A 13217-nucleotide genomic window follows, 5' to 3' on the forward strand; every position below is an offset into this window, starting at 1 on the left:
CAGATTAGTTGTTGCTTTGTATTTGATGCTGAAAAGCATTTTAGAACTTAAAGTGACCTCAGAAGACATTTAGCCCAACACCTTGATTTTATAGGTGAGCTAACTTGGATTTTTATGGAGGAGCTAACTCTGAACTGGAAAGGTTTCAGATGATCTATGTGTTTTCTGAATGACAACAGTTCACACATGCAAAGCCAACAATACTCTTAGGCCCCATACTCTAGTCACCATGGCAACTGCAATAGCAATCATCATGGGGGCAGGACAGGTAGGACAAAAACTACAACAAACTTGGAGCTTTTAGGAAATCTTAATTCAGAAAGGTTGGAAGGGAAAAGGCCATGTGAAAGCAGGAGCTGCTTAGGAGAGCTGTTCTGCAGCCTTTTTTTTTTTTTTTTGAAGCAGCCTAATTTCTTAACTGTGATAGCTAGATAGTCCCTTAAAAGCAATAATATCTGAAGCTCGAACAAGGGAGAGGGGTCATGGGGATGAAGGAAAGGAGTTCTGATAGTAAAGATCATGGAGTTAGAGTTGGAAGGGACCTTAGAGGTCATCTAGACCAGGCCTTCTTAAACTTTTTCCATTCGTAACTCCTTTTCGCCTGAGAAATTTTTATGCAACTCTGGTTATATAGGTATATAACATTGGGACACAACTCACATTTACTGCCAAATTTTTCACAACGCCCACATTCGGTTATGCCACCCCATATAGGGTCACGACCCACAGTTTAAGAAGCTGGGATGCAGACCAGCTCTCTTATTTGACAGCTTAGGAAATGGAGGCTCAGGGGGGTTCATGATTTAATCAGTCACACCAGTAGTAAACATCATACATAGAAGGGCTTTGAATCCAAGTTTTCTCCAACTCCAGAACTATTCTTCTTTTGCACAGTTCCCATGGTATCCAGGAAGAACTTCATCTTCACAATTCCCTAGCTGTGCCACTCAGAAAGCCTTTGGCTATAGATAGCTATGTCTCATCTCATTTGCATATTTGTTCAGATTGAAGAGATACAGAATAACTGTCCTGATGTTAAAAGCTCTTCTATCTTCCCTTCTACAAAGAAGGCAAGCAATAACTTCAGGACACTTTATTTTCCAGTAAACTTCTGAAAATACGGCTGCATTTTGTGTTAGTAACTTGTGGGCTAGGAAATACTTAAAATTTCTGGCACAATGTATTCTGTCAATATAAACTCTGGCCCAGCCAGTTTAAAAACTATCTTATTTTCTTATATATAAAAACCCTAACTTTCAAAGTAGCAAGTTTCCCCATACACACAAAAGGAATTTTCTATTCCCAAACTGGCCAGCAGCTTCTCTTAAAATTTGGTAAAGTTACTTCACCGGAAAACTTATAAAAAAAGAGGGTTTTGTTTTGTTTTGTTTTGTTTTTTTTAGTGAGGCAATTGGGGTTAAGTGACTTGCCTAAGGTCACACAGCTAGTAAATGTTGTGTCTGAGGCCACATTTGAATTCAGGTCCTCCTGACTCCAGGGCCGGTGCTCTATCCACTGCACCACCTAGCTGCCCCCAAAAAAGAGTTTTTGACATTTGAAAACAGTCATTCAAAGGATTTCCAGTTACAACTGTGCTGGAAGGCTTCAGCTGTTTAGGTCTGTAGTCTCATCAATCTCATCTGGATTTTTGGCCATTTTCTCATATTTCCTCTTGAAAAAACCAAGCTGCAAAAACAAACAAAAACAGTATTCAGATGTTAACAACATATCTTTGGAATGAGTATATGTTTCTTTTTTATCACTTTACCACCCGAACCCCAATTCAGTCAATTCAATTTGACAAACCCTCATTAAATGCCTAATTTGTGCAAGGTACTTTCCTCATTCCTCATCCCTGGGAATCCTAAGATAAAAACAAAACTTGCTGCCTTCCAGGAGCTTAATTGTGATTGACTGGGGACCAGATCTTCCATGTACTGGTTAGGGAGAGTACAGTAACAGCTAGGGGCATTGAGGAAAGCTTTATAGAGGAAATAGCATCTGAGCTGAGTTTGGAAGGAAAGGAAGAGTATGAGAGGGGAAGATGAACAGAGAATGAATGAGAATGCATTTATTAAGCAAGCATTTACTATTTGCTAGGCACCATGATAAGCTCTGAAAATGCAAGTAAAAAAGTGAAACCATCCCTGCCCTCGAGTAGTTTATATTGTAATAGGTAGAAACTACATATATCCAAAGAGTGCTGGTCATATAAGGGAGTTGTGATCTGGAGTGACCCTTTCCAAAACTCCATGAAAACTTTATTTTGGTTGAAAATTTTAATCACTGAATTTGGGTATTATTAATTACTTTTAAATCAATGTCTTAGGGCTTAATGAGTTTTCTTTTTATTAGCTAAGTGCTTTTTGAATTCTAACTCTGAACTTGATTAGGAAGTATCTGCCAACTTGCAGATAAGCTAGTTGGTTTGGGGTTTTTTTCAATTAAACTCATTTCTTTATATTTGCCTTTATATGTAGAATTAGAGTTGAAGGGGGCTTTAGAAATCATCTATTTCAGCACTGTCCTTTTACATAGGAAGGAAAATGAGGTCTAGAGAAATGAATTATCCAAGCCATCCTTGTCCTTGTACCTAAAGTCAGTTTCAGCAGTATGCCAATGACCAGTTATTTATTAGATGATGTAACAAAACATGAAGACAAATATAAGGCCCTTGAGAACTATGGGGGATTGATAAAAGGATCAATACCAAATTAGTTTTAAAAAGACCTGAAAAACGTGGTGGTGGTGGGGAGTTCTAGATCTTCATATGAGAAGCAGAGCAAGGCAATGGAAAGAATGCTACATTTGATTCATATTACATGAGTTCAAATCCCAGCTCTGCTACTTCCTACCTGCATAACCTTGGCCAAGTCATTTAACCTCAATGGGTAGTTCTCAGTTTGCTAATCTGTATAATCAGGAGATTGGACTAGATGACCTTTTATTTCCATTCCAACTCTAGAACTATGATCTTTTTCCCTCAGGAGGGATCAGATGAGTTTTTAACTTTAAATGTTAGATTTAGTTAGAAAAAACAAAACAAAATGAAATAAAAAAACTTTTTGGGGAAAAATAGCACCAAATCTCACAGCCTGAAGGATGGTGAATCTAGATCATAATGCATCTCCCAGGTAGTAGTTAAGTATTCATATTACAAGTCATTTTCATAGGAGCTATCTTTGTACAAATTTTACTTGTCTTCAGCTGCTAGATGCTCATCAGTCCTGATACCTGGTCTAACAGAGGGAACAAGAAGGGAAGTGGAGAGAACAGCTTCTTGGATATAACTATTTGGAAGGAGAGTGGAAATTAAGAGAACAAACCTTATATTATCAACACCTATGACAAATGGGTTGTAACTGCCCAAGTGTTGATATAACTTCTAAATGTTCACTTCCTAGCTAATGGCCAATCCATGCCAATTACTTATATTTGTAATACCTGAGTAGATACCTTTCTGGCCTCAGTTGCTTACTAGTGTGACCCTGGGCAAGTCACTTAACCCTCTTTGCCTCAGTTTCCTCATCTCTCAAATGAGCTGGAGAAGGAAATGGCAAACCACTCCAGTATCTTTGCCAAGAAAACCCCAGATGGGGTCATAAAGAGTTAGACACAATTGTAACTAATGAGCAACAACAAAAAAATACTCTACATAACACCTTAAATTAGCAATTTTTATCTTCTTCAGTGTTTTAAAAAAAGGTTTTAAGACAGATATTAGAAGAATAGATATTGTCATTCCCCTCCATAACACACACATGTGCAGACATATACATATGCATACATGTACACAAATACACTATACATGGATATGTGCATATGCTCATGCATACATACATACATACATACATACATACATACATACACAGAGCTAGCAATTCATTGTTTTACCTTCCACAAGATAGTAGTTAGGGCTAACAGCAAGAGAAGCCCAGCAATTATACTTCCAATGATAACTCCTATTGGTATTTCAGCTTTTTCATCAGGCTTCATTATTGTAACTGGAATCTGAAAATACATATCAAAATTAGAGTCATATAATATCAGACATTCTGCAAATAACATAATGGAGATAACCTAAGCTAATGTTCTCACTTTTACAGGTGATGAAACTGAGGTCCAGAGAGATTAATAAAAGATTTGTTCCAACAGGTAATGCAGTCAGTTGGCTCCTTCAGAGTATAATTCTAAAGAATATTCCTTTACAAATCCTATAATGTGACATTCTGGTGACTCACTTGACATGCTTTGGGCTCCCAAAGGGTGTGAATCAGAGTACAAGCTTTGGCGGGTTGGACATCAAGCTGGAAAGGCTTTAAGCACAAATTCAATAACAGACCACATATTTGTCTTTCATCAAAATGCCTGCCTGGCTTACTTCAGAATATTCATAATTAGAAGATGATGAACACTTCTGGCTAAAGCAACTATGAGAAATTAATTATTTTTTTCTTATATTTAATAACAAATTATTGAATTGGGACCGAGGTTTTTCCCCTTTTCTACTTTCTCATCCAGAAACCAACCAGAATGGGAAATTTCTCTTAAATATTTACCCAGGGGCAGCTAGGTGGTGCAGTGGATAAAGTACCGGCCCTGGATTCAGGAGGACCTGAGTTCAAATACAGTCTTATACACTTGACACTTACTAGCTGTCGCTAGGCAAGTCACTCAACCCTCATTGCACCCCCCCCCCAATTTTTTTTTTACCCAGGCCAAGATCTGAAAGGACAGAAAAAGAAATTCTAAGTTTGGGTTAATGGGTGTAATTCCTGCTCACTGTGTTTGCTCAGACAGGTCTGGAAAAATATTGCTTTCTTTCAAGATAAGTGATACGGAAATTGATGTCTTTTTGATCAAGGTTTTGCTGATCTAAGTTACATAGCCCAAGACCCTTATTTTAATAAAGCTGATCTCCCATTATGTTAACCAATCAGCATTGATTGGCACTCCTCAGGAACACATCCTCTTTGAAGGCCATATAAACAGTGAGCCAAACACAATTAGGGATATTTGGTCTAAGAGAGAGAGACAAATGGCCATCCTTTTATTAAGATGCTGGAATTATTAAGAAAATGATTAAATTACCCAGAAACAGATATCTCTCAGAACTTTTTAATTGTCACATATGTGAAGGAAATACCGACACTAATGAAATTATAGATATTTGGTGTATAAATTTGTTTAAAGCATTGCTAAAGGACACAAGGTTTTTTTTTCTTGTTTTTTTAAACTTATTCCTCTAATATCTATATGGATAGAAGCATAACAAATAATTAGAAATGCCACTGCTTAAAAATTTCAAATTAATTGATTATTTTGTAGGAGAGAAACAAATTTCTGAAATATATGTCCATCACTGTGGAAGGAGCATTAAGAAACTCACAGAAGTTTTAAAATACTATATATGCATACATATGCACACACTACTTGATTGCAAGGCTCTTGTGGGGAGAAACCACACCTTATTTATCATTGTGTCTTGCCCCAGATCTTAAAACAGTATGCTGCAAATGTCAGGGACTTCATATGTTTGCTGAATGACCAAATAAATGAATGGGGGTGTGGGGTGAGAGGAGCAAAGCAAATGAACAAAAGCTCTTCTGTTTAGAGGAGAATTGTGGTAAAATACTGAATTTCCAAAACATTAATTACTCTCAGCTTTCTGACTCAAGACCGCTTACTTTTTAGGATTTGGAACATTTACATAGATTTAATAGCTCAGTGCTCCCAGTGTCCTCTTCCTCTGGTGAACTTGACCAGTGTGTGCAGTGGTATTTTGCTAAAGAAATCTTTGTGAGATTTGTCATGGAATGACTAATAGTTGTAACAGGTAAGGTTTTGTATTTTGTCCTTTACTCTCGTTTTAAAAAAATTATGAAATCAATTCCAACCCTCTCTTCTACAAAATACAGCCAAAAGGAGAATAAAAGACACGGACATTATCTTATTCATATCCGTACTTAAAACTGAGCAACATGGTTAACAGAAAACAGCTTTTTGTGGTTTTGTGTGTAGGCTGAGTTTCTTGTTAAGAGGTTAATGGTTATTTAATTTCTTCATAAAACAAAAATGGAGCCTTTAATGTAAATACCTGAAAAGTTGCTAAATAAAAATCAATTCTCTTTTCTTCCCTGTAAAAATGAGGTTGGGCTGGGTGGCCAATAAAGTTCCTTCCACTCTAAATCTTTAATTCTGTGATTCCCCCACTATCCTCAAAACCTTCTCAGAATGATACCTGGGAGGTCAAGAGAAGGAATGGGATCCAGGATTTTGGTAGAAGGATTATAATCAGAAAGTAGAAGGAATATGTTTCTTTGAGGCAGGGAAGAAAAAATGTAAGATGCTGCTGAGAAATTGTGAGTGGAGAGAATTAATTTTATTTAACAGATTTAAAAATATTTAAAGACTCACACATCTTCAATCTCTTTTCCACTGACTTCTTCCTAATTGCCTACCACATGTTCTGGTCACTCCATTCCTAAGCAAACCTCACTCTTGTCCTTCTTACTTTATCTAGCTACCATTTCATCTCTTCATCCCCTTCCATCTGAAAGATTGCTCCAAATCAGTAGTAATAGGAGAAGTGCAAATAAAAATAGCCCTGAGGTTTTACCTTATACCCCAAAGATTGGCAAAGATGATACAAGTTTCAGGAAGAGAGGCTGCAGAAAGACAGACACACTACTATATAGGGCGTCCCAAAAGTCTTGGTGCAGTTTAAACTATTAATAGCTTAAATAGTACTGAGACTTTGGGGACACCCTGTATTCTCAATGGAACTGTGAATCAATCCAACCATTTTGGAAAGAAGTTTGGAAGTATCATAAATAATGTGACTAAAATCTATTTCCTTTGACCCAGAGATCTCAATGTTAGGCATATTCCCTAAGGAGATCAGAAATAGGTAGAAAGTTTCCATACTTGCCAAACTATTTACAACACCACTTTTTTGGGAAGCAAAGAACTAGAAGCAAAAAGGTGCCCATTGTTTTGAGAGTGGTAAACAAACTATTCTATAATAACGTGATTATCACTGTGCTGTATGAAATAATGAACATGAAAAAAATACATAGAAGCATGAGAAGACATAGAGATTGCTACAAAATGAAATAAGCAGAACCAACTAAACAATACACCCAACTACAACAAAGTAATTGGAAACAACCCACAACAATCAGATCTCAAATCACAATGACAAAGCCTGGTCTGAAAGAAGAATGAGAAAACACGCTCTTCTTGGCAGAGATCTGGATCTATGGGTGTGGAACACTGAGACTTGGTTTATGTATTGGTTAGTTTAACTGGGCTGCTTTTTCTTTGCTTTCCACTTTGTTCTTTACTACACTGATGCCTTGCTGGCTAGGGGAAGGACCAGGGATCTATCTGGAACTGAAGGTGATATAAAAACTACAGATATTTATCAGATTTAAAAATACACATTTGATATCTCCTTGTTATCTACTGAGCAAAGTTTAAACTCCCTGTCTGACTGTTAAATGAATACCCTTAACATACGTGAATCCAGTGTGAATTTGTAATGAGCACACGCACTCCATGACCCTAAGTATGCAAGCAACAAGACTGTGTAGATATGATAACCAGATGTTTTTAACCAAATGCTGCAACATTCATGTATTATCATAAACTATTTACTAAACGCTTAAGAGTCACATTGAAATATGGTTTATATATCATCGACACAAACAATCTTGGACACTGATTACATCAACAAAAAGCAAATTGTTCTCCTTAGAAGAAGACCACACTGAGCCCCCATTGCCACTCCTTATCACCACAAAATAGTTCAATGCTGCAGTGGAGAACATGCCTAAGCCCAAGCAAAGTGGAAAAGCCACAACCATCATGACCCAAGACTTGATAAGAAAGTATACTATGAACTTCTATCTTCTGAGACCTGGGGCCGACCAACTGCAGCCTCACCAGATAGCAGACTGACTGCTATGGGGTCTGACTCCTAGCAGCACTGCCCACAGCCACTGACTCTGTCCACATACATCTTTTCTCCACACCACTGCTGCATCATTGTTATTTTGACTAGAGATGTTAAGATTAGTTTACTTAGTTTGAATGTGATGCTGTGGTGGTGGGGGGGCGGGGAGGGGGCAGCTAGGTGGTGCAATGGCACCAGCCCTGGATTCTGGACAGCCTGAGTTCAAATCCGGCCTCAGACACTTGACACTTACTAGCTGTGTGATCCTGGGCAAGTCATTTAACCCCAATTGCCTCACAAAAAAATAAATAAATAAAGGGGGTAAAAGAAAGAACATGGCTTCTATCTTTCCCTCAAACTGAAATATTCATCATCCTGCTTATATTTCAGATTTCCTGCCCTCATGTCTTTCCTCAAGCTGTTCCCTCTGGAATTCACCACACCCCTCCTCTAACATCTACATTTAAATTTTTTTCCACATCCATATTTATTTTTTAAATTTACATTTTAATTCTAAATTTAGGATACCCCAAATAAAGTGAGCATTTTCATGTACAGAATAGGAGAGAAAAAGAAGATTATAAATGAAACCATGAATCTCTATTATGCATAGCTTGCTTTTACTTTTAATAAATTCAATATTTAAGTTTCAAAGTTCTCTTTCTTGTTTGTGATTCTTTCTAGTCTTTCTTTGATGGGATTTTTTTTTTAAAGCATTAATGACTTTTTCTTTTTCTTTGATTGGCTACCCTATCCCCTAGAATCCCACTCCCTCCCATTGCCAGTTCCAAATTAAACAAAAAGGAAAGAAAGAAAAAAACCCATGTAACAAATATCCCTAGTTAAGCAAAACAGATTCTCAAATTGTCCATATATGATACAGTGTTGGGCCTGGAGTTAGGAAGACATCTTCCTGAGTTCAAATTGACATCAGATACTAGCTGTATGACCCTTGGCAAGCCATTTAACCCTTTTTGCCCAAGTTTTGTCATTTTTCAAATGAGCTGGAGAAAGAAATGGCAAACCACTGAAGTATCTTTGCCAAGAAAATACCCGATGGGGTTACAAGAGTCAGACACAACTGACATGAATCAACAACAACATATTCTTTTGTTTTGTTTTTGTTTTTGTTTCTGTTTTTCTCTTTCCTTCCTGGTGGGGCAACGAGGGCCAAGCGACCTGCCCAGTGTCACATAGCCAGCAAGTGTCAAGTGTCTGAGTTCGGATTTGAACCTGTGTTCATCTCTGCCATACAGTTAGGACAAGCTAACATGAAGGCCATCTTCCAAGCATTATGCTTGTTTTTTATACACAGAGCCCATTTCTCTGTGTTTTTGTTTATGCTGTGACCTGCATCACCTTTCAATGTCTAGCTCAAATGATACTCTTTCTAGAAGCACTTTCAGAAACTTCAGTTCTTCCCACATCCTGACCAACCAAAAGTTCTCTCCCTTCCTCTATGTTCTCCTGGTACTTTGCTTGTGTCTCTCTTACAGAACTTAAATATTCTGCCTTCTATTTCATTTTATTTTATTTTCTCAAACACATGTCCTCTTCTCATACCAGACCATAACTTATTTAAGGATAGGATCTATGTCTTTTTCATTGTTGTATGCCCCATAATGCTGTGCCTATAACAAGTAAATTGCTCACAGAGTAAGTGTTGAATCCAAATTCCCCTACAATTTTAAAAATCTGTAACAAATCATTTGTTCAGGCTAGGTCCATAAATACTTAATTGAATGCCACATCCACATTTTCTCTTGGCTATATTTCTGATTTTCCAAGTCTCAGGCCCTGTAGGCAGGAGCTAGTATTTTTGTGAGGATGCTAAGCCAGAAGCAGATGGGGTACCTCCATCTGAAGCTACACAAAGAACCATTTTTCCATTTAGGCAAAGGTAGTGGTAACATTGCTACACAATCTATTTTAGGTCACTCCTAATATCTCTGTATCTGTGGGTGCCTTGGGTTTTCCAATTCTGAATAGACCCTGAGGCAGCTGACTGACATGATTTTAGCTAAGCTGACCTCTGGGTGACCATGTGTAGTGTTATCTCCCAGACAGTGACAAAAGGCCCAGAAGAAAATGCACAATGCATAGTGTTGGCAGATTAGCTTGGTAGAGTGGGGTTTTTTTAAATATGCCATCTTATTCAATTTAGTTCCAGGATTAGGGAATGATAAATGCCAGATTCTGAGACAAAATGCCTTTTCCCCCATTAATAGCATATCTCTATAAAGAAGCTTTTTTTCAGAAGTATTATTTTTGTTTTTTCCTGAATAAAAATCTTGTAAATGGATATTTCAAAGCACATTGCTACATTCCTCCTTAAAACAAATAATATTGGGGCCAGCTACGTGGCAGTGGATGGAGCACTGGCCCTGCATTCAAGAGGACATGACACTTCTAGCTATGTGACTGACCCTGGGCAAGTCACTTAACCTTGATTGCCCCGAAAAAAACCACAACCAACCCCCCCCCAAATACTATCAATAATAAATCACTCTAAAATGCTTCAATTACTAAGGGTGCTTAAAACACTTCTTTGGGTAAGGGGAAAGTACCTTACAATATATTGGTTATATAATGACAAGGTTTAAACTAAGTGTGACCTAAGAACTAGTAACCTTTTGTGTGACCGTACAGTGAAAGGAAAGCTCAGAGATATAATATTAGGCATGGAAATGATACATAAGATGAGATGAGGGCTGTAGACAGTCTGAGTATTTGCTTCCATTATCTTCTACTCTTTCCCCTGTTGCTGCAAGTGTTTTTCCATATGTTTGACTGCTATGTGGAAAAAGAGATTAATCATATTGTATACAATGTACTATATTTCAACACTTAATAAGTAATGATACTGACAATAACCAAAATAATAATATATACTAATGCATCCTGACATAATGTGCTTCACAACTATACAATTTCTTTAAAGTACTCTAACCTTCTCCATAGCAAGAATCCATATTTCCTTTTAAATACTGGAAAGGAACCAGTCTATCATTCATTAAAATAACATCTGTTTCAGTTGAAAATTTAATGTACTCACCATCACAGTGTTTTCTTCAATTATATATATTTGTGGGTCAAATGTGTCCACTTTTGCAGTTGCTACCAGCTGAATTGTCTGGAAAGGTGACTGTAATATAAATACAAATTATAATAATAACTTACATTTATTGTTAATACATTATAGGTCCTTGCAAATGCATGATCTCATTTGTCCTTCAAAACAATAATGCATTTTTATCCCCATTTCATAGGTAGAGTTAGTAATGTTCAGGTGAAATCTCAACTAAAATAGAATATCAGTTATTATCATCAAAGGAGCTTGGCAGAATTTAGCATCAACACTTTCTCCTTTGGGAAATTATAGAAGCAAAAACTGATCAAAAACTTCCTGATATTTTGGGGATTCAAGATTGTTCATAAACTTAGCATAATGAAAAAATAATTTTTTCTTGTGATAGAAAGTAGTCTTCCATCAAAGCCTCACTCTAATGCCTCATCATGATGCAACGGTGACCCTGAGTTCTTGAAGCTGTACCCCAAGATGCACAAGTTTTAGCAGCCCCTACACCAAGGTGGTAAGGATACTGTCCAAGGACAACCTAGCTGAATTTGCAAAAGTCAAGGAGAAGGAATCAGAAGACCTAACATCTACTGCCAGTTCTGCCACTTACTAGCTATGTGGCTTTGAAAAATTTGTTTGTTTTTCTGGGCCTCTGTTCCTCTTCTTTATAGTCATTTTTTTTGAGGGGCAATGAGGGTGAAGTGACTTGCCCAGGGTCACACAGCTAGGAAGTATCAAATGTCTGAGGTCGGATTTGAACTCAGGTACTCCTGAATCCAGGACTGGTGCTTTATCCACTGTACCACCTAGCTGTCCCTCCCCTTCTTTATAAATAAAGGGTAATCATTATGATCCCTTTGAGTTCTAATGTCCTGTAGATGTTGAAGATTAGACACCAAGTGGTAATTTTGTATTTTGGCCACATTAACTCATGAAATAATGTACCTATTTGAAATAAGGTTGTACTCATGTAAGTTGAAGGGTCTGAACCCTATAGAATCAGGAGTCTTTGAAGTTTTGAAAAAGAAATCAAACAAATTTTTTTAAAAATAACTTTCATTTGTTTTTGAATTGCTTATATAATCTCCCAGAGTCTTGGAGCCTGGAAGGGAACTAAAAGCAAAATAGTATGAATGAATATAAAGAATCTGTTCTACCCCTGACAGGTGATGGTAAAGTCTTTCCTTAAATACCCTTAGTGAGAATGTATACCTTCTAACATAGCCCATCATCCGTTGGGACTTCTCTAATTCTTGGCAAGTGTTCTCTTCCTAAATCTTCTTGCATTGGGATCTATGACTCACCTTGTTTGTTACTTGTATTCTGTATATTTATCTATGAAGACGTGAGGTCCTGGGTTTTATTGCTGTTTCCATTCTTGGATTTCATTTCCTGTGAATTTCTGAGCATCCCTACTGATAATCTTTCATTCTGTAGCTCTTTTTCCTATCTGCCTTGCCAGAGTCTCATGGGCATTTTTTCCACATCTTCTTCCTTTTCAGTTAAAACCATTTGATTTGAGACTTTCTCAGTTTAAAACCCAGTTGAATATAAGCTTCTTGAGGGCAGAGCCTACATTTTCATTTTGTCTTTGCATCTTCATTACCTAGGATAGTTCCTCATAAATTGTAGGTGCTCAATAAATAGTTGTTGCATGGTACTGGGTTAGATTATACTTGAAAGATTCTAAGTAAACACATCCATACAAGTTAGATGTACTTCATCCCTCGTCAAGAGTCCATCTTTTCTACTCTTAGGCTATGGTTCAGAAATTCAACCCATTTTCCTCCAAATCATTAGCTTGTCAAAAAGCTGTTTATCTTCCAGATCTGTCTCTCTTTTCTTAAGTCCTAGTCTTTGATTGTCAGTGGCAATGAAAACAACATTTATGGCCCCCAAATCTTTATATTTTTGCCCAAGATCTCTCAATCCTTTCTAGATGACCACTGCCTGTGTCATTTATGGCCAAGGGAATCAACGGAAATTCAAGGCATCATATTTGAAAATTCTTAGAACCTGTGATATCCTAGGTACATCCCCTAGGAGGACAAATGAGCTCTCTTGTTTAAAAACAAACCTGAGAAAAATCAGGCAGGTCAATAATAGACATGATGATATATATCTCAGTCCTCAATACTGTTATATTATTTCTAATAATATCAATTTTCCTAAGCAGAACAC

The 13217-nt window shown here is 37.2% G+C and overlaps 1 protein-coding gene across 1 annotated transcript in view; it reads right to left on the reverse strand.

Annotated features, from left to right (window-relative positions):
• Positions 1-588: 588 nt before the first annotated feature.
• Positions 589-13217, reverse strand: part of ITGA2 (integrin subunit alpha 2) — a 136249-nt gene continuing 123620 nt past the window's right edge. Inside the window, 3 exon segments of the mRNA XM_043979895.1 lie at positions 589-1686; positions 3895-4011; positions 11013-11102. Coding sequence (XP_043835830.1) covers positions 1606-1686; positions 3895-4011; positions 11013-11102 — 288 coding nt within the window. The 3' untranslated portion in view covers positions 589-1605.

Source organism: Dromiciops gliroides, chromosome 1, assembly GCF_019393635.1.
Source record: "Dromiciops gliroides isolate mDroGli1 chromosome 1, mDroGli1.pri, whole genome shotgun sequence".
NCBI lineage: Eukaryota > Metazoa > Chordata > Mammalia > Microbiotheria > Microbiotheriidae > Dromiciops > Dromiciops gliroides.